General features: G+C 38.1%; 1 protein-coding gene across 1 annotated transcript in view; it reads right to left on the bottom strand.

The window, feature by feature from the left end:
• DDX10 (DEAD-box helicase 10) overlaps nt 1-22,609 on the bottom strand; it is a 277,384-nt gene that overhangs the window by 237,381 nt on the left and 17,394 nt on the right. The window contains exons 7-9 of the mRNA XM_012496007.2: nt 15,714-15,840; nt 12,498-12,660; nt 10,798-10,882 (exon numbers count right to left, since the gene is read on the bottom strand). Of these exons, the coding sequence (XP_012351461.1) occupies nt 10,798-10,882; nt 12,498-12,660; nt 15,714-15,840 (375 nt within the window). The remainder of the gene's footprint in view (nt 1-10,797; nt 10,883-12,497; nt 12,661-15,713; nt 15,841-22,609) is intronic.

The raw sequence follows: 22,609 nt of genomic DNA on the forward strand, positions 1-22,609 counted from the left end.
TTGTGGTGAGTGGGCATAAACTGTAAAAACATAAAGAAACAGAAGATGAAAATCCCTGTCTCCAGTGATCTAATGTTCCTGTTAACTAGAAAAAACAAACATACAAGCGAAAGAGTCAAGAGAACAGTCACAAAACAGTAAATAAGTAGGTGCTAAAGGATAACCATGGGCAATAAACACCAACTCAGAAAGGAAAAGAGGCCACTCGGGGTTAGCCAGAGAAAAACAAAAATACGTCATAGAATATGAAATGAAATTTCAGGTGGGCCTTGAAGATGGAAAAGAAATACAAGTTTAAAGCTGTCCCCCTAGGCAGTATTGGACTAAACCATCCATGCAGCCAGAAGTCATTAGCATCTAAAGGAGTGAAGAGAATAAGGTACTACAAAGGAGGAGAATGGCATGAACAAGGGAGTGGAAGCCAGAAAATACAAGGAAAATGTGTGAAAGAGTGAATAAGAAAAAGAGAAATTCCACTGAAGCCAGGGTACACAAACAGCAGCAAAGATTGCTAGAAAGGTACATTAGAGCCTGCTTTTAGAGGCTCCCAGAATGTCTCTGCATACAGAGACTGAATACCACCAATATGTAAGTAGAATTTTATCATCAAATGCTGGAAGGAAAAACTGGCTTTGACAAACTGAGAGGTGGCACTGCCTGGAGAAACCAACATCTAAACTGAGACCTAAAGAATAATTAGGAATTAGTCTGACATTAGGGGAAGGGATATAGATGGGGTAGTCAAGTTTTCCATGGGATAAGGCACCATTTGAGAGTCCAGTGGATACTTTCATCTTCTTCACACCTACTTGCTTTTTCTAGTCAACAGAGGGGACAGAGTGAGGCTGAACATACAATTTACTACTTTCACCAATTATCTGTTTTAGAACTGAAAGACTAGTACCAAATACCTTCCTCATAGTATTTTAACACAAAATAATATGACTCAAAGTTCTTCATCTTCATTCACTAAAAAAATTATGAATTTAAAGCAGACCCCTAAGCAGTATGGGACCAAACCATGTATGAAGGCAGCATTTACTAGCACATGAAGCAGTGAGGTGACACACTGAGCAGACAAGATAATGGAGAGATGTCGTAACTTCTGAAACTCCCAGACTCCACCAAAGAAAGATTACAGGTCCAAAAAGGGCAGGAATCAGTTAATGCTGACTCCTAAGCAGCACACTTCCAAAATGTCCTTGAGGCAACCAGACTCTTGAGGTTAAGCGAATTACCTTCAGAAGTAGAAAGGCTTATTCTGTTTGGAAACATTAGGAAGGAGAACAGTGGACTGAGGGCTAGGCAACAGTCAATCCTTTTAATACTCTATATTCAAGTTCAGAGATGGCAAGATGAAATAAACAGGCCCACAAATCTACACAGGGCAAGAACTGTGGCAAAGAGGTAAGAGAATCTAGGAGACCAAAAAGGCATTCACTCAATGTTCTCTCATGTTCCAGCTGACTCCTAGAAAGGAATAACAAGGCTAGTCACACCTCTGTCCATCTCATCTACTCATTCCCAGGGAGCACCTGGGAGGATGGGTCAGGACTAAAGTCACAAAGGGCCCATGATCAAACCTTTTAATGCCACAGCTAACAGAATATATATAGAAGGCTACACAAGTTTAAGACAAATAGCAACAGTGGAATTTTAGAAGAAAAAGACTCCCAATGGAAAATGGAAAATACCCAAAGTCAAATCCATAAGGCAAGCACCCATTGAAAAGATCATTGGCCATTTTACCTATTTTACATTATACACATCTTTTCCCTAAAACATAAACCACAAGTTATCTCCCACACGCTAATACCAAAAGTCTCCCAGTAAGCTTTTATTCTAGAATAAAAGCACTTTTCAAAAGAAGGCATAAGAACATTTCACTTTTTTAAAAAACGCTTGCAAGAATAAAGTCTATTTACCCATGAGCGAGCTTTTAGATTTCAAAAGCAATATTCAAGGCCCAAGGCTAAACATATAAGAAATAAATGTTCTTCAAAAGATCTAGACTTTAGGCCAAGCGCGGTGGCTCATGCCTGTAATCCCAGCACTCTGGGAGGCCGAGGCAGGTGGATCATGAGGTCAAGAGATCGAGACCATCCTGGCCAACGTGGTGAAAACCCAACTCTACTAAAAATACAAAAATTAGCTGGGAGTGGTGGCACGCGCCTGTAGTCCCAGCTACTCGAGAGGCTGAGGCAGGAGAATTGTTTGCACCTAGGAGGCAGAGGTTGCAGTGAGCAGAGATCGTGCCACTGCACTCCAGCCTGGAGACAGAGTGAGACTCCAACTCAAAAAAAAAAAAAAAAGATCTACACTTTAAAACTCTATTTAGACAGAATTGTTTTCAAAACATATTTATTTCAAATTGATAAATTGTATTTATCATGTACAACATGATGTCTCCAAACTTGGCCAGGCGCAGTGGCTCACGCCTGTAACCCCAGCACTTTGGGATGCTAGGCGGGTGGATCACCTGAGGTCAGGAGTTTGAGACCAGCCTGGCCAACATGGTAAAACCCCATCTCTACTAAAAGTACAAAAATTAGCCAGGTGTGGTGGCACACCCTGTAGTTCCAGCTACTCGGGAGGCTGAGACAAAAGAATCACTTGAAGCCGGGAGGCAGAGGTTGCAGTGAGCCGAGATCACGCCACTGCACTCCAGTCTGGGCGACAGAGTCACAGAGACTCCGTCACAAAAAAAAAAGAAGAAGAAGAAAGAAAAAACACCAGATTTAGAGTCAAAAGAACTGGGTTCTAGTCTAGTCTAGTTGTACAGCTGTTAGCTGTATAACTTTAGGTAAAATAAACCACTATTTACTACATTTTCTTATTTCTACATTATACAATTGACTGATTTATGTCCCTCTAGGATCTAAAACTCTACAACTCTGACTAGTGATATGCTAGTCACTGCTCACAATACAATAATCAAGAAGTGGAGAAAGGGAGACATTTGTTGGTTACACTCAACTATTGCACAGTCCTCTCTTTTTCCTGCCCTGTATCTCCTTCTATTCTCCCTATACCTCAGCCTTACCTGTGACAACCATCCCCAAGATTTCATATCACTGGGGGAGAACAGTGCAGTCTGTTATGCAGATGCAGAAAGACAGCCATAAGGGATCTGAGTCCAACTGTTCTGTTCCTCCTGCACAACATGGTACAAAGGAGAGCTTATTCCAGGAAAAAGGGTATCTCTGACTATAGAATGTCTGAAGATTCTATACTAGATTTAAAAAAGGAAAAAAGAACAGGTTTGGAAATATTCTGGGGAAAAGAAAGTCATCTGCACCTTAAGATCTCAAATAACAAACAGGTATACCATGTCAGGCCCAACAGTGACAAATGAAGTTCACCATAAGTAATTAGAGAGAAACCAAGCTGGCTAATACATATTGCATGGAAAGCTTCTAGGACTGATTAAGAACAACAATTTATGGGGTTCACAGAGAAAGGGTAGAAATCATTAAATTCTATCAACTTTGTCCCCTGAAAAGAATTTAAAAAAAAAAAGGCTAAATTGTAACAGATTAAGAATAAAAAGAAACCGCAAATCAAAGTGGTACTGATACTACCTAAAATTATACTTCCAGGAAATAACAGTTAGATACAATTAACCCCATTTTACCAGAGAAGAAACTGAGACTTAGAGAAGTTAAAGACTTGTCCAAGGGTACATGGTCATTAGGTGACAGAGTCAAATTCAAACCTAAGATTCCTGACTTTCTAAAGGCAGTGATGGAACAATTACAGGATGTCTATCTCTCAGAGTCCAAAGAAAGAAAATGCACATAGTCTTAGTTCGTCTTCATGACCACAAATGTCAACAAATTTAAAGACATCTACCTTTCTTCTCCCAGTAACTGGTTCTCATGCATTCTAGAAGCCCTGCACGGGAGCTGCAGGGCTGCTCTATTAGATGTAATCCATTAGATGTAAACAGCTGGATCAGGGTACACTGGCAAGAATGAGTTCCAGAGTCAGAAAGACCTAAGCATAAATCCCAGGCCTGGTACTTACTAAACTGAGAAATCGTAGACATAATCTACCTCAAAGTCTCTGAGAAAGAGTTTCCTAATACGAGAACCTCTTTCATGAGTTGTTCTATGGGCTAAATGAGTTTATTCATACAAATATTTATTGAGTTTGGGAAGCAAAAGGCTAAACCACAGTCCATTCATTCTCTGTGTGGTACAGGGGTGGGAGGTAGGGAAGAGGATGCCCTGTGCTCCCTCTACCCCAATAAAAGTGATATGGTCAAATCTCCTAGAAAATATATTAATGACAGATCTCCAGTGAAACAAACATGGTATTTGCTAGGTGAGAGTCCTCACCTATGAGAGGCTTTTAATAGGATGTACCGTGGTTGTTCACAATTTATGGATTTGAAAGTATGTTTCTCTGGTGGGCTTTGTAATCGAGTATACAAATAGTCCATCTATGCAAGTGTCCATCTAAGCCACACATTATTTAGAGTCTTCTATGTTAACCTGGGCCAGAGTATGCCCTAATTTGGCAAGAAAATAACCAGGGAGCTATAGTGGAGATTCCCACACCTCTTCCTGTTTCACATCTACCTCAGGATTGCTTTTATCCTTGAAATCAATGGTAAAATTTGATGTTGGGTGTGGTAGGCAGCTTATAAAACAACTCCCAATAATCTGCACTTCCTGGTATTGACACCCTTGTGTAGTCCCCCTACAAGGAATAGAACTGACATGCAACCCCAGGATGTTACAGGAAAGATGGACTATGACTTCCAAGTCTAGGTCATGAAAGACATTACTGCTTCATCTTTCTCTCCCTCAGCCGTCATTTGCCCTCTCTGATGAGGTCAGTTACCACGTTGTGGCTACCCTGTGAAGAAGACCACATGAAAAGGAACTGAGAGACACCTCTGACCAACAGCCAAGGAGGAAATGAATCTGGAAACAACTATGTGAATAAATCTGAGAATGAATGCAACCCTAGTTGAACCTTAAAGTACCATCTGACACCTTCATTACAGCCTTGTGATAGACTGAGAGCCAGAGGACCCAGATGAACCACACTCGGTACCTGACCCACAGAAGCTACAAGATAAATGGTTATTGCGATAATAAATGGCTATTGCTTTAAGCCACCAAGCCATGGGTCAATTTGTTACACAACAATAAATAATTAACATATTAGGATAATTAACATATTAGGTAAGATCTGATTCATGAGTCTGAATCACTATCTCAAATGTCTACTACATGTCAGGTCCTGTTCTAAGTACTTAGGGTACATCAATATACTAGACAAACATTGCTGCCTTTATGGAACTTACAATCAAGGTGAAAAGCAATGTAAAAATATACTAAGTAAATAGTATATTTGAAGGTGATAAAGGACTTTGGAAAAAGCAATGTCGAGCAAGGTGAAAAGGAGTGGTTGGGGAGGGTGAGGAACACAGCCACGTGGATACTTGAGGAAAATGCATTCGGGAGAAAAGAGACAGCACCAGTATAAAGTCCCTACGGGCAAAAGCATGCCTGGAATGTACAAGAAACAGGAAGATCGGTATGGAGAATAGAGAACAAGGGGAGAATACTAGGAAACTTGGGGAAAAGGGAAGAATAGTTTAGGCCCAGGGGGTCATTGGCTTTCACTCTCAGTGAAATGGTATGACATCAGAGGAGTGACATAATCCAACTTACGTTTTAGAAGGAACACTCTGCCTGCTGTATTGACTAGACAGGAGAATAAAATGGGGGCACCCCTATTCCCAAGAGGTGCCTGGGAAATAGACTCCTAAGAAATATTCCCAAGGGTGCCTGGGAAATAGACTCCTAAGAAATATCAGCCCCCCTTATCTACTCCTACAGCCATACTGGCTATACTCTCCCCCAGCTCCTCACTGCTTCAAGATGCAAAATAAATTTGCTGTGACCTTTTATGCAACCTTTAATTCATAGATACCAACAAAGGCAGAAGGTCATGCAAAGAAGCATCAGCCACTATCTACGAGGAGCACACTGCAGACCTTCACAAATGTAAGCTGAAGGAATGAAAGAAATCATTTTCACTAACAAAGACTGCTCCTATCTTATATCTAAGGTACACATGGTAAGCCTTGGAAAGTTAATGCTCATGAAAACTGTCTTTTTACTTTTATTATTTCAATTCACAAACCAATTAAAGACGCTATTAAAAAATTATCATTAGCTATTCCATAAAGTACCAGTATTCTCCCACAACCAGCCATGAACTCTTCACAAGTTATTACAGATTTTAACTAGTGGCCATCTTCCTCTTTTCTAAGATCTAAGCTGCTGCCAGTGAGTGTGCAATGCTAAAGTTTGGCCTCTGCTGTCCCCTAGTGGAATCACATTCTGCTCCTTATGTTACAAAATTTCTGAGCGCCACAAAATGTAGCCAGGCAAATAAGGCTAAATTAGAATATTGCTGAAATTATTTTATCTTCCACTATTCTGGGGAAAAAAAATAGTTATATATAAATGCCCATCTTCTACCCACAACCTTCCCCCACCCTCCCCAAATAAAAACATTTTTTAAAGTTGAGAATATCTGATGTCTATTTTCCATTCCCAGATATTTTCTACTTTCAACTGGACATTTTTATAAAAACTGGAAGAGGTTGGTTTTGTACCAAAAGAACTATAAGCCCTAAAGAGAACTGCTTTTTAAAGTGGCAGAATGTATCACAGGATACAGCATTATAAAACTATATTCATATACCTGGCCTCACTTATCTCTAAAGGAGATCATTTTGTTAAAAGGGGTGTGATGGTTAAGGAAAATACACGTAAATTTCTCAACTGCTAAAGATCAAAAGGAATTTAGAAAGGTAAAATTAATTAATACAGAATAAGGTACTTCAAGGCAAAAGTACCCAAATCACTTTTTAGCTAAAATATGGAAAGAAAGAAAAAAAGATTCCCCAAATCTTAGCTATTTTGCTAATGAATTTGTTTTCCTATATCAATATATTATAGTTCAATTCCAAAAGCAAACACTATCTGGCAACTTGGTCTTAATTACAGCCAAATACACAGGATTTTAATTAGATTCCAATTTTAATTTAGCCATATTCAATTCAATTATTCAGTCTCATGGCCCACAAAACTTTCTAATTATCTTTAAGCCCATTATTGGCAAGTTTTAAAGTGCCAGAAAAGAAAAAAGCATTATATATGCTAAACCTTTCCACATACTATACATCTAAAATAGTCGAGTAAAAATATTTTAATTGGTTACAAAAGGTCAAACAGGCTTGTGCTTTAAAAGTTAACGACCACATTAAAAATTACCTTAAAACATTCTTTTCAGATTAGTATTCTCTCTCTTCAGACACAATACTGTGATGTTGTTCTAACTCCTCTTCATCTCCTCAGTCATTAAGACCCAATTTAATGTTCACCACGGCATGTTCAACTACATAAAATTTTCAACAACTTCTCTAGGAACCAAGAACCTTGAAATATTCCCCCCTCTAGAATCTTTTCCTGATTTATATTGACATGTCCAATAATCCTCATATAGGGAGAATTTTGCTGCTAAATGTATTCTATTTAGGAATTAGTCTGCCCTGTCCCCATCAATACCACTGGCACATCTAAAAAGAATGTAATACATATCAAAATAATCACATTAAAGAATACACTATATTAAAGATATCGAAAAGGAAAAGAAAAAATAAAAATAAAAAGTGCCTACACCCCTGGCCCAATGCACTTATGAGATACCATATCCAACCTTGCCTATCCAGAGGCCCACAGGAGCACAGAATGCAGATATGTGCACAGGTACATGTAAAAATTTACACAACTACACATTTACTGAGGAGAATTACACAGTGGAGAAGGTAATTCCACCAACCACCACTGATGACTTCCCAAAATACTCACTATGAATGACAATCAAAACAGGTACTCGCCAGGCACAGTGGCTCACGCCTGTAATCCCAACACTTTGGGAGGCTGAGATGGGCGGATCACTTGAGGTCAGGAGGTCAAGACCAACCTGGCCAACATGGTGAAACCCCATCTCTGCTAAAAATACAAAAATTAGGCAGGTGTGGTGGCATGCGCCTATAGTCCCAGCTACTTGGGAGGCTGAGGCAGAGAATCGCTTGAACCCAGGAGGCGGAGGTTGCAGTGAGCTGAGATCGTGCCACTGCACTCCAGCCTGGGTGACAGAGCGACACTCTGTCTCAAACAAAACAAAACAAAACAAAAACCATGTACTCAATACATTAAAGACCAATGAGGCACCATCTACCCCCTCATAAAAATGGAGAACGGGCAACTATTCTACCCATGTCCCATTTTACTCAGTTCCACGAAGAAAGAAAGTTCTAAAAACAAGTTTGTCTAAATGTACAGTATCATATATACAAAACCTAATCCTAACTGCATTGCTTGTTTAAAACTACATCATTAATTGCAATTAAAAGACTTATTTTTGAACCCACTAATTCATAAATCCTATTTTTAAATAGTATTTCATTATTATACTGTTCTCTCCCTTCTTTCATGCTGGTCAAAAGAAGCACATTTAATTTGAGTGCATTTTTATTATAAACCATGTTTAAAGATGGCCCACAGGATAAACATGAATCAATCAAAAAAAAAAAAAAAAACACTTAAACACTCAAACATTCAAACATCTTATGAAAATTAAATAGAATTTTAAAAAGATCTATTTCTTGCTAGGCTATAAAAAGACATAAAAAACCTTCACTTCAGCTGAAACAAAAAGTGACCACATAAAAACAAAAACAAAAAAATTTTCTTCAAAGCTACCCAAAAAATATAAATGCATAGAAATCTAAAAGAACTAAACTCCAAGGGGACTTCCTAGGTAAGCAAGAGATACGGTACACTTTCATACTTGGGGCTACTTGCTGAAGTGGACACAGGGCAGGTGGTAAAGCAAGCCTGCCAAACAGGACAGTCTGTCCTCGGGCCTAAAGATCCTGACATCCCTGGGAAAGTTTTGAGAAGAGTTTGTGGCTTGAAATTGGAAGCAACCATTGGTCCAGTTAGACCAATCCTGGAATCCATATGATAAATACCCAATCGTCCAGTTTTAATGAGAAAGAAAACAGAACAAAAAATGTTAAAACTGAAGAAATAGTCCACCTGTGGCTAACCATAATTAATCATAATCTAAAGATCATAATAAAGTAAATTCCAATTCTTAAACACTACAAACATCAGCAAGACAAATGTATATTGAAACTTTATTCATCTCTCTATTTTCTTAAGATCCATTTCTGGATGTGGAATTACTAAGACAAAAAGAAGAACTCTAAGGTTGTTAATAAGTATTACCATATGCTATCCAGAAAAATGTTAATCATTTACAATTCCACCAAGAATGTATACCTCCCAGCTTCGCTGCAACAGCTCAATAGCAATGACAGATTGTGTAATCCTTTTTGATTCATTCAGATATCTTTCTATGCCACTGAATTCCAAATGACTGACTTTACTATTTTTTTTTTATTTGTTTTGTTTTGTTGTTTTTGAGACAGAGCATCACTCTGTCGCCCAGGCTGGAATGCCGTGGTGCGATCTCGGCTCACTGCAACCTCCGCCTCCCAGGTTCAAGTGATTCTCCTGCCTCAGCCTCCCGAGGAGCTGGGACTACAGGCGCGCACCACCACTCCTGGCTGATTTTTTTGTATTTTTAGTAGAGACAGGGTTTCACCATGTTGCTCAGGCTGGTCTTGAACTCCTGACCTCGTGATCCGCCCACCTCGGCCTCCTAAAGGTCTGGGATCACAGGCATGAGCCACCGTGCCCAGCCTACTACATTCTTTTCTAGACAGTTCCTCATACCTCTTGAGCAAACATAGGATACTTTTGGGAGGAAGTGGGGAGTATAGGAAGAAGGAGAGATAGGGGGTGGTCTTCAACAATGTCTCTATTTCCCGAACTAGAAAGAAAGGAAAAAGAGATATTTATGATTCCAAATCACTTAGCCTCTTATTTGCCTATACTTTAGAAGGTAAGAGCACAAGATCTAGACTAGATAAGCCAGACTGCCTGGGTTCAAATCCTCACTCTGTGGATCTTTGAACCAATTGTTTAACTGCTCAAAGATTCAGTTTCCTCATCTGAAAATAGGGATTTAATAATACAGTAAGTAGTCCTCCCTCTCTCTCTGTGGTTTTGCTGTGGTTTCAGTTACCCCCAGTCAACCAAGGCCCAAAAAATATTAAATATATTAAATGGAAAATTCCAGAAATAAACAATTCATAAGTTTTAAACTGCTCACCCTTCTGAGTAGCCTGATAAAATGTCACACCATCCCACTGTGTCCTGCCCACGATGTGAATCATCCCTTTGTCCAGCATATGCACGCTTAAGACCCCACCCGCTTGTTACTTAGCTGTCTCAGTTACTAGATTGAAAAAACATAGCATATGTTGGGTTTGGTACTGAGATTTCAGGCATCCACTGGAACTTTGGAACATAACCCCTGAGGATAAGTGAGGACTACTGCAGTCCTACACCTGACAGGTCATTAGGATTCAATGAGATGACTTTCGGTGAGCAGTTTTGCTGAAAAGTAAAGTACAAGAAAGTTTAAACAAACTAAAATAAGATTTTTATGGATTTTTTGCAGCACTAATCAAGTCTTAGCCATAATGATTTACAGTAGATGTCAACTCATACCACAAAATGCCAAACCAGCACTCACTTACCTGAATTCCTTTCTTTGTTAATCTGCAGTTGGGAAAGCATGCTTTGTTATTTAGATAGCAGCAAAAGAAAAGAAATTAGTGAGTACACTTACCTGGCAGTTCTACCTGCTCTGTGAATATATGTGTTGGCATCCTCAGGACAATCAAACTGAAGAACCCAATTCACGGCTGGGAAATCTACAGAGAAGGGATGTGAAGTTAAGAAACTGGTTGCAAGAATCTGCCCTGCTGCACTATTTTTATCTTAAAATATTGCTTGCCAGGACTTTTCATCACATCAAACTGATGGATATCATCTATGAACTCTATTAAAAATAAAATTAATTGCATGAACCAAGAGATAGTAAACATTTCTCTTGACAAAATGAACTAAAATTAATGACTGTTTGAATATGAAGATTACTTCGTATCTGACACGGAAGAGACAGATTGCTTTGGGTCGGACAAACAGTGAAATACCCTAATATTTAATAACCTGAAAGCACCACTTCTAATGGGGACGTGGACAAAGCTGGAAACCATCATTCTCAGCAAACTAACAGGAAGAGAAACCCAAACACTGCATGTTCTCACTCATAAGTGGGAGTTGAAGAATGGACACAGGGAGAGGAACATCACACACTGGTGCCTGTCTGGAGGTGGGGGACTAGGGGAGGGATAGCATTAGGAGAAATACCTAATGTAGATGACGGGTTGATGGATGCAGCAAACCACCATGGCACATGTATACCTATGTAACAAACCTGCACATTCTGTACATGTACCCCAGAACTTAAAGTATAATAAAAAATAAAGTAAAATAAAAACTAGTCAGGCATGGTGGTGCATGCCTGTAGTCCCAGCTGCTGGGGAAGCTGAGGTGGGAGTATCACTTGAGCCTGGTAGATCGAGGCTGCAGTGAGCTATGATCATGCTACTGTACTCCAGCCTAAACTAATAAATATGGCATCTGAGATATGCTTTAGAGTACTCCAAGAGGGACAGGAGGAGGATTATGAAAAAGATAATTGTTAAAGCTGGGCATATGAGGGTAGATTAAACATATTCAGCTTTTGCGTATGCTTCAGATTTGCTATATATACCTGATGCTAAATGATGAGTTAATGGGTGCAGCACACCAACATGGCACATATATACATATGTAACAAACCTGCACGTTGTGCACATGCCTAAAACTTAAAGTATAATAATAAAATTTTTTAAAAAAAAGAAAAAAACAAAAAAAATACAATAAAATTAAGTGAAGGATTCAAATTATCACCTATTTATTCTCACCCTTTGTTCCTATGTCTAGTTTTCCTCTCTAGTTACGTCCATCCCCATCCCATTCCCACAAAGCCAGGAGTTGTATAATCAACAAAGTAGCTTTTTGAAAATAAATTTAAATACGTTACATGTAGTTATTTATCAGATAAAAATTAGAATGATGAAAACATGGACTTCACTGATTTGTTAAATGAGTTCAGTATCTATAAACAAGTTTCCAATTTTCAAAGAAATGGGAATTGTTTTCCTATCTTTAAACTTTTAACCCCCCTTTGATTTTGTAGGTTCCTCAGGATTCTATGGCGTGATTATCATGAAATAGTAAAAAAGATGCAAATACTATGGAAATTTTCACTGATACATCCTTAATGTTAGTCAACTGCTACCAATTTACTGCTTACTTTTCTCTTACAAAATAAGTAAAGAAACCCAAGTATTTGAGTCTATCAGATTTCCCAAAATATACTTTATGAGCAAATTACATTTCCCATGATCACAGAAATTTCATGATAGGAAGTTTTCTTACCCAGCCCCCTGGCTGCAATATCAGTAGCAAAGAGTACTGCAGCTCTCTTACGGACAAACTCATTATAGACTTCCATTCTTCTCATTTGCTGCTGTCGACCATGGAGGGCAAGGATAGAAACACCAGGACGCAGCCGGCAAAACACTCGGTACAGATATTGGACCTGGGGCATTAGCAGAAGAATAAGTTTGCTTACAATAAAGCTTAGAAGATGGACAGCAAAAATGTATTAAGCAGCACGAATTTTACCAATTAAAAAAATGTTTAAATATAGAGCAGAGAAAGAGAAATGTAGTTCAGAGTTGCGGTCTTCAAAGGTTTTTGCTCACGTATTTCCTTTGATTTAAAAAAAAAAAATGCTCTTCTTGTATTTTTGTGTTGGTATCTGAAGTCTTTCAAAATTTCAATCATAGCAAAGAATATAATTTCTGGTAAATACTGATGTTTTAAAATAAACACTTTTCTCTTATCAACGTATCCCACAGAGTCTCAACAGCAGAGCAATGTGATACCCAATTCCAACCAAGTAAAAAAAGTGAAGAAACTTCTCTTTAATCGTAAGCAATTTAATTTCCTTCCCTCCTTTAATTCACATTTCTATTTCCTAACGTCACAGAATTGCATCTTAAGTTTGAAGCTTGAAAGCCTTTTATTGATCAGGTTATCATAACTCATTTTCTACAAAAGAAAAAACTTATTGTAATTTCCTGTGGCCATAGGCTGACTGAACTTTCCTCTCAGACTCAGCAATTATTAAAATAATTAGTAATACAGAACTGATCAAACCAAGAAATACATTGGGATTTGATTTAAAAAACTGTTAGACATAAATAAAAACTTGTAAATATATCTCAATGTGTGAGACTATATAGAGTTGTTTTGGTTCTCTTTTTGTACCCATAAATGGATACCATGGATTGCTAGACTGAAAAGAGTTCAGCATTATTTTATTTTCTCTAACATGGGGGTTAAAATCTGTTCACATAAATAAAACAAACTCAAAGGAAGTTTAATTCTGAGCTCCTATAAAATAGGCCAAAACTCATAACGGATTATTCCAAATAATTTTTGGTGATCCATTTGCTCAATTAAAGAGAAAGACTCCATTAAAGTCTCTTTTCAATTTTGCTGAAAGTAAATGGGAAACCAAGTGAATTGCTTGTTACCCAATCACTAGCCATTCACTTTCTCAAATGCAATTTGCTACTGCCAGGGAGGTTCTGATTCTGGGACAATATATCAGGCAAGGATTAGAGATAGCTGGACTTAGGCCTTTCTTTTGTAAAGATGTAAAAACAGCTTCTCCAATAAAACATCAAATGGCAGATGATGCTGGTGCAGCAGAAAGGTCTACAGGACAAAGAATGGGAAACCACCGAGGCTTCGGCGGAGGCTTCAGGAATAGCACCTGCAACCAAGGCCACTGAGGCAAAGCCAAGGAGGGGATGCCAGTCACAAAGCTGTGCTGCCTGGTCAAGGACATGAAGACCAAGTCCCTAGAGGAGATCTATCTCTTCTCCTGCCCATCAAGGAGTCTGAGGTCATTGACATTTTCCTGGGGGCTCTCTCAAGAATGAGGTTTCAAAGATTACATGGCAGAAAAGCGGCCCACACTGGCCAACGCACTGGGTTCAAGGCATGTTGCCATTGGGGACTACAATGGCCACACTGGTATGGGTATCAGGTGCTCCAAGGAGGTAGCCACTGCCATTCGAGGGGCCATTATCCTGGCCAAGCTCTCTATTGTCCTTGTGCCAAGAGGCTACTGGGGGAACAAGATCGGCAAGCTCACCAGCCCTTGCAGGTTGACAGACCCTCTCTGTGCTGGTGAGACTTATCTCCACCTGAGGAGGCACTGGCATCATTTCGGCCCCATACCCAAGAAGCTGCTGCTGATGGTGGGTATTGACAATTGCTATACCTTGAACAGGGGCTGCATTGCCACCCTGGTTAACTACATCAAGGCCACCTTTGATGCCATCTCCTACTCTAAAGAGTAGAAAGTTTAAACAGAACTTTAAATAGAACTTTCAGAATCATTTCCTAGTACCTAGACACAAAAACCAACTAACTCTTCTTTAGGAGATGAGAAGTTTATTGTTTTGTTGTTGGTTACTGCTCAGGATACACTTCCAAGTTGCCTTGAGGAATGCTCCCAGGAGATGGGAAGCTTTGAAAATCTAAAATAGGTCCTTGAAAAACTGAAGTTGTTTTTTGTTTTTTTTTTTAAGACAGGGTGTCGCCATCTTGCCCAGGCTGGTCTTGAACTTCTAGACTCAAGCAATCCTCCCACCTCAGCCTCTTAAAGTGCTGAGATTACAGGCGTGAGCCACCGCATCAAGGCTAAAGTCATTCTTTACATGGTAAAATAAGTTTCAGTAGACAACAGCATCAGATCACCACTTAACTTCCCATAAGCTAGAGAGAAACTCATCTACATATTTATCATGGGAAGTTATTGCAAAAGCTGTAAATCTAGAATTGATCTACTACATTCCCTATAAGTCATCGGGAATCTGAAATATAGTACAGGAGAAGAGGCACAAGCACGCACACATGCACAAAGACAGTAGTCCCTTCTCCTTAAGAGAGGAGACAAAGTTCTCTTAGACATCTCTGAAATCCTTATTCTTTATTCACAGGCACAGGGCTATTGTTCCAAGAAGTGTTTATTAACTAAGATGTAAACAAAACACTTCAGAAGGTTAGGGGAGGGAACAACTGATTCTTTAAAAAGGGAGTGTCAGAAAGGGACTTTCAGGAATAACATTTGAACTTAGCCTCAAATTAAGTATTTCCCCAGATTTAGGTGAAGGGAGGCGGGGAGGGCATTCCAGACAGATCAGCATAAACAAAGATATACGGCATGGAAATAAACGGTATACTCATTCCCATATTCTTGGAGGGTAAAGGAGGTATCAGATTATAAAGATCTCTACTTAGCTTGGCTAACAATTATTCATTCTACTAATATTTATTGAGGACTACATTTCCAGTATTGTTAGCACTTAACATAATACCTAAGAAAAGACACAGTTTCTGCCTTTGTGGAGTTGAAAGTCTCAACCACGGATTCCTTTACAATAAGGACACTAAAGATCCCTTACCACACCTAGCACTGTACTTCTCGTACAATATAATAATTTGTCTAATTGATTTGCCATTTCAAAAGGGACATTCAACATACATTCAGAAAGCAAAATAAACAGCCAATACCTCTTTGCAACTGGAAAAAAATACAATGCTCTTCTTCTTCAGATGGCTTCTCAAAAAGGAATACAGCACACTTACTTTTTGCTGCAGCTCACAGAATATGTAGTTCTGTTCCAAAGTGGCAGGGGTGCTTGTGGAATTAAGGAAAAGAAAAACATTAGAACATGTCATGTAGGTAACTGAAATCCAGACCAAAAAGGAAACAAGTTTTAATAGTGGCACATCTCTCAAGCAAATTTCCTACACACATACACTAAAAAAAGAATTTTTCTCTATTGTCCCTTAGGAAATGAATTCAACACATTACTTTAAAACACATGCAAAATCCCTTGTAAATCAATGTCAAACAAAGGACGACAAGAACAGTGATTACCTATAAAAATGCAGCGTCATGGATTAACTAAGAAGAGGAGTAAGAGAACTTGCTGGGCTGATTAGTATTCCACATCTCATTAGGGCTTTAGATTACTGAGATATACACAGTCATCAAAGTCAAATGTATACTTAAAATTTTCATATTTCATTGTACACAAATTTTATACCAAAAGAAAAAAATCTGTACAAATATTAAACTCTCAGTAATAGGTGTGCTGAAGTATTTAGAGAGAATTCAGATATCTGCAATTTACTCTGAAATCCATCAAAAATAAAATAGGTTAACATAGAGTTAGAAGGGATGGATGAAAGCAAGTAAATGGATGCTACCATTAGGTAGTATCTAGGTGTTTGCTGTAAGGTATTGATTGTAAAAAGTCTTTCAATTTACCACGTTTGAAATTTCATTATAAAATGTTGGAGAAAAATATACATGCATTTACTCTGTGAACTAATAAACCTACTTTATTCCAACATTACTCTGGTTTTAAACACACACACATATATACACACACAAAAATACATGGCATTATTTATAAAGCAAAAAATGATGAAAGTCAACCCAAATGTCCATCAGTAGGGACTTGCAGTATGAACAATTACACAGCCACATAAATTAATTATAATGCAACTGTGAAAAAGGAATGAAGAATCTATCCATATATTGCTGTGGAGTGATGTCTAAGATACACTGTTAAGGAAAGAGGCAAGTGGCAGAATAGTACAGATAGTTTGGTACCATTTATCAGGGGGCTATACATTATATATGCATATACATGCCCACCCATGTGTGTCTGTGTTTACAGTGAAAGAAAAAAGGAGGGGGGACAGACAAACCAAAAACTACAAGTCAATTGGTTTTAGATATGACAAAGTTATTATCCATAAAGGGAAGAATTGATAAGCTGGACTTCATTAAAATTAAATGTTTCTGATCTGTGAAACACACTATCAAAAGAATTAGAAGATAAGCCACGGAATGGGAGAAAAATATTTGCAAAAAAACATCTGATAAAGGACTCTTCTCCAAAATATACAAAGAACTCTTAAAATTCAACAATAAGAACAGAAACACCCAATTTTAAAAGGAGGAAGGAGGCCAAAGATCTTAACGGACACCTCTCCCAAGAGGATATGTAGATAAAAAATAACCATATGAAAAGATACTACACCAGCCTGGGCAACATAGTGAAACCCCATCTCTACAAAAAAATACAAAAGTTAGCTGGGCATGGTGGCATGTGCCTATTGTCCCAGCTACCTGGGAGGCTGAAGCAGGAGCGTCAATTCAGCCCAAGGAGCTCGAGGCTGCAGTGAACCATGATCATGCTACACTGTACTCTTGCCTGGCTGACACAGTAAGACCTTGTCTCAAAAAAAAAAAAAAAAAAAAAAAATTTGAAGATGATCCACATATGTCAACAGGCAAAAGTTAATTAAAATAACGATACGTCACTTCACACTTATTAGATGGCCAAAATCCAGAACAGTGAAAACACCAAACGCTGGCAAGGATGTGGAGCCACAGCAACTGTCCTTCATTGCTGGTGGAAATGCAAAATGATACTGCCATTTTGGAAGACAGTATAGCAGTCTCTTAAAACCAAACATACTTGAGGCCGGGCGCAGTGGCTCACACCTGTAATCCCAGCACTTTGGGAGGCTGAGGCGGGTGGATCATGAGGTCAGGAGATCGAGACCATCCTGGCGAACACAGTGAGACCCCATCTCTACTAAAAGTACAAAAAACGTAGCCAGGCGTGGTGGCGGGCGCCTGTAGTACCAGCTACTCGGGAGGCTGAGGCAGGAAAATGGCATGAACCCGAGGGGTGGAGCTTGCAGTGAGGGGAGATCGTGCCACTGCACTCCAGCCTGGGCGACAGAGCAAGATTCCGTCTCAAAAAAACATACTTTTACTACCTGGCCCAACTATCATGTTCCTTGGTATTTACCGAAAAGAGTTGAAAACATATGTCCACACAAAGATCTGCAAAAGGATGTTTATTGCAGCTTTATTCATAATTGCCAAAACTTGAAGGTAATCAAGATGTCCTTCAGTAAGTGAATGGATAAATAAACTGTGGTACATCCAGACAATGGAATATTATTCAGTGCTAAAACGAAATGAGCTATCATATCACTCCATGAAAAGACATGGAAGAACCTTAAATGCATAATATTAAGTGAAAGCAATCAAAATGAAAAGGCTACCATACTGTATGGTTCCAACTATACAACATTCTGAAAAGATGACACTATGGAGACAGTAAAAAGATCAGCAGCTGTCAGGGGAGATGAATAAATGAATAGGCAGAACACAGAGGATTTTCAGGGCAGTGAATATACTGTGAAATACTATAACAGTAGATATATGTTATTATAAATTTGTCCAAATCAATGGGATGTAACACACCAAAAGTGAACCCTAAAATAACAGACTCTGGGTGATAAGGATGCAAAAACATAGGTTCATCCACTGTAGCAAATGCACCATCATTCTAGCAAGAGTGTTGATAATGGCAGAGGCTGCATGGCAACAGCAGGTATATGGCAAATCTCTGTACCTTCCTTTCAATTTTGAGGTTAACCTAAAACTGCTCTAAAAACACAGTCTTTAAATAAGAAATAGGCCATATCTATAGGGAATTATGGGAAACAGAACGAAGTTTTACAAAAGAGTAAAATGAAAACAATAAGCCCAAATATATATCAAGTTGATGACTTAATGACAAAGGAATTATTTCAAAGGAAATGCCTTTGAAGGAATTTGATTCCTACATCTTTACTGGGATGTCTAAGGAAAAAAGAGAAATGCAAAGGAATCTTAAACTTTTATAAGTAATCATATTGTCAGTAATAATATTGGTATTATCCTGAAACTATTTTAGATATAATGACAGAAGAAACAAAAGTCTTTAGGAACGAATGTCTGGCAGAAGAGAAAAGAGATACATATTTTTTAAATGAGACTTAATAAAAACCTTGTAATTCTAAATTCGATTTGTAATTATCGGCATGAACTCTTTTAAAAAGGCCTGTCCACTGTAAAGCTTAACACAATGACCATGCCCATTAGCACTTAGACTATGGTCTTTATATACCAGATCCTGCTAGAAGCATTTTATAAGAACTGGAAATATATAAGATAAACTTAGAACACCAGAAAGCAAGGAGTCCACCAAAGATTACTAAAATGTATCTGAAGAATCGAGATAATAACTTGAACCATCTACTGGCGAAGTTTGGGATGACACAAGGTGAATATTAAATATAAAAATTTCTATTGATTCAAGGACATAAAAAGATGTTTAATCTATGAGTTAAATACCATTAATTCATCATTAATTATCATTAAATCTGAGTTCATTTTTAGTACACACAACCCTCATCCCCCACCAAAAAACAAACACTGCTAACCTTCAGAAAATACTAGGGAACCAACTCATTGGTGTTAAAGCATACATTCTAATATTCTGGCTTTCCTGTAAGAACTGTACCTCAGAATCACATAGTTCATGTGAAAGCGGTTTGATATGAAAGTATTTAAACTAATGAAGAAATAACAGAATTAAAATATCACAATTTTGCAAACCCTGATGAAATAATGGAGCTAGGCAATAATTTCTATCAGCTGCTAAAATTACAGGGCTAAGAAGCTGCTTGTATCAGATTAACCCTTTGGCCTAGAATAGCAACTATAAAAGCAGGAACAAATACAAAACAAAACAAAAACACTGACAGCATCTGAGAGCTACCAAGGCAGGTAGGACTTGAGGTGCTAAAGGAGAAAACGGAAATGCCCTGAGCCAAGCCCTCTGTTAACAACCTCACTTTTCTCCCCAGAAGCATTTGCTGATTGCAAGACAGGAGAGAAACAAGGTAGCAGCCTTAAGCCTAAACACGTCAGTCCCAAGTCCCAGAGAGAAGGAAAACTGAATCCAAAATTTTTCATACAATTTACCATTGAGGAGCATGCCAACCCCTAAACAGAGCACACATAAGGCAAAATGAGGAAACACAAGCAAAAACCAACCAACTGGGAAGCTACAGAACTGAGCAGAAATTCTGGCAGGATCACAATGCTATGAGGTTCACAATTTGCCAAGACAGAGGGGCCCTGGTAGATACCTCAGTCTTTTGGTTGAGACCCTGAGAAAGGCTATGCCCCATCTGTGAAGATTATACCCCAAGTCTCAGGACAAACCAGAAATAGGATAACCCCAGAGTCTAACTGCCAGGCTAGACCAGATCAAGACAACCTGACCTTAAGACATTAGCTGGCCAGAAAAAAAGAAAAAATTACCTTCAAAGGAACAAGAGAACTGTCAGATGACTTTAACAGAAATAATGGAACTTAGAGTACAACAAAGATGTCTTTGAAGAGGAAAAAAAAACTGCCAAGATAGGCTTCAAAAAAAAAACGAAGATGAAATAAAGAGGTTTTCAGAAAGGTCAAAACGCTGTTTCACTAACAAGTATGCACTAAAAAGGAAATTATCTGAGCAAAAGAAAAATTCTCAGCCTGACAATACAAGAAGAAGAATTGCATAAGTCTAAATACTGATGTTGCAAACAGTGATAACAGTGGCTTATGGGGCTTAAGATACATGTTGAATTAAAATACTTAACAACGAAGACACAAAGGTAGGAAGAAGTAAAGGGGCCCAAATAATAATTAAATTAACTGTCAAAAGCAATTATCATACCAGATTAAAAATATGCTACTCACAAAAACAGATCTAAAAACATAGGGTGTAAACAATGTACAAAGTACAAGGATGGGAAAGGATTCACCATGCAAATGCTAACTAAAAGAAAGTCGCTATAGGTAGACTAATATCAAACTAGACTTAAAGTTGGCTAGGCACAATGGCTCAGGCCTGTAATCCCAGCACTGTGGGAGGCCGAGGTGGGTGGATCACCCGAGGTTAGGAGTTCAAGACTAGCCTGGCCAAACTGGTGAAACCCCGTCTCTACTCAAAATACAAAAATTAGGTGGGCATGGTGGTGGGCACCTGTAATCCCAGCTGCTTGGGAAGCTGAGGCAGTAAAATTGCTTGAACCCGGGAGGCAGAGGCTGCAGTGACCCGAGATCACACCATTGCACTCCAGCCTGGGCAACAGAGCAAGACTCCATCTCAAAAAAAAACTAGACTTTAAGGCAAAAAAGAATTAGTAAAGATAAAAAGAAACATTTTATAAAATAAAAAAACACCAGGAGTAGGGAAGTGTTTTGCTACTCCTATTACAAACAAATAATTAATTTATCTAAAGGGCTCCTCCAAGCCAGTAAGGCAAAAAAACAAATCCAAAAAAGACAGACTGTCCACAGAAAATAAGCACTACATACAAAAAAGAAGCATTTCATAATGATTAATGTTTCAAATTGACAATGCAATTCTAAATTTGTATATACCTAATAACATAAGCTCATGACATATCTCATATTTGAAATTTTTCATAATCCACCATAGAATTCAACTTGTCACTGAAAAGCAGCAAATTGCTATGGCCCAAAGGCATATTCTCTCAAAAATAAAATCATTAGAAATACCAGTTGTCTATATGTAACAACATAATGAAAGCACTAGTATACTTTTTCTAAGTATGCTCTGACTTACAACTTCAGAAAGATCTAATTTTTCTTTAGTTGTTGTGTCCTTCACAATTTGAGAGTAGATACTCTCTAAGACCTTAAAATATTCTTGATTATTATCTCTCCTGGTGTATGAACCACACTGATAAGCTACTAAAGGAGAAAAGCTAACATTGACATTAGATGAAATTCCTAAGAGCATCTGCTTTTTTATGTTTCCTATAAATTTGGAATATTAGAATACTGCAGCCATTATCATATAACCTGAGGTTTTGTAAATTACGTCAATACATGTCTACCTTCCAAAATTTTTTCTGAAAATTTTGTCCAGCACACTTTTACAAGTGATGGGACCAGGTTTCAAAAACCATTTGTGAAATAATGTCAAAGTCTTTATAGTTTTTTCTAAAACTTTGTAATTTACAGAAAATAACCAACTCTTACCTACAGAAATTGGGGATAGGAAATAATAGGTACAAATTAACTTGCATAAATTATGAAAGGTCTTACAGACATCTAATGATTAAAAAAATTTGTCTGATGATTAAAAATAGGCTGGAGTCAAATAGAAAAAAAAGAGAAAAGTGAAAAATCCTAGACAGGCAGTCGTTACATGTTCAAGTTAATTGTTAATTGTCATAAAAATTTTCATAGCTATCTCAACTTTTAAGAGATCAATGTCCACTCGAAAGTAAGCCAAGGAAAAAAGACTATACCTCCCATATCTTACTATTCCATTCCCAAGTTCTTGAAAGTCAAAGATACCAGTACTCAGATTCCCCAAGATCACCTAGAAGCAAAGAATCTAGCCTCTTCGTCTCAGGCTTTTTAAATCCTAGACATATATTATACAAGGTCAAGATGGGCCTGAATACTCATATTTTCTCTATTTAAGGAATTTCCAGATAACACAATTCATCTTCCAAAT

The sequence above is a fragment of the Nomascus leucogenys genome, chromosome 15 (assembly GCF_006542625.1).
Source record: "Nomascus leucogenys isolate Asia chromosome 15, Asia_NLE_v1, whole genome shotgun sequence".
Classification (NCBI taxonomy): domain Eukaryota; kingdom Metazoa; phylum Chordata; class Mammalia; order Primates; family Hylobatidae; genus Nomascus; species Nomascus leucogenys.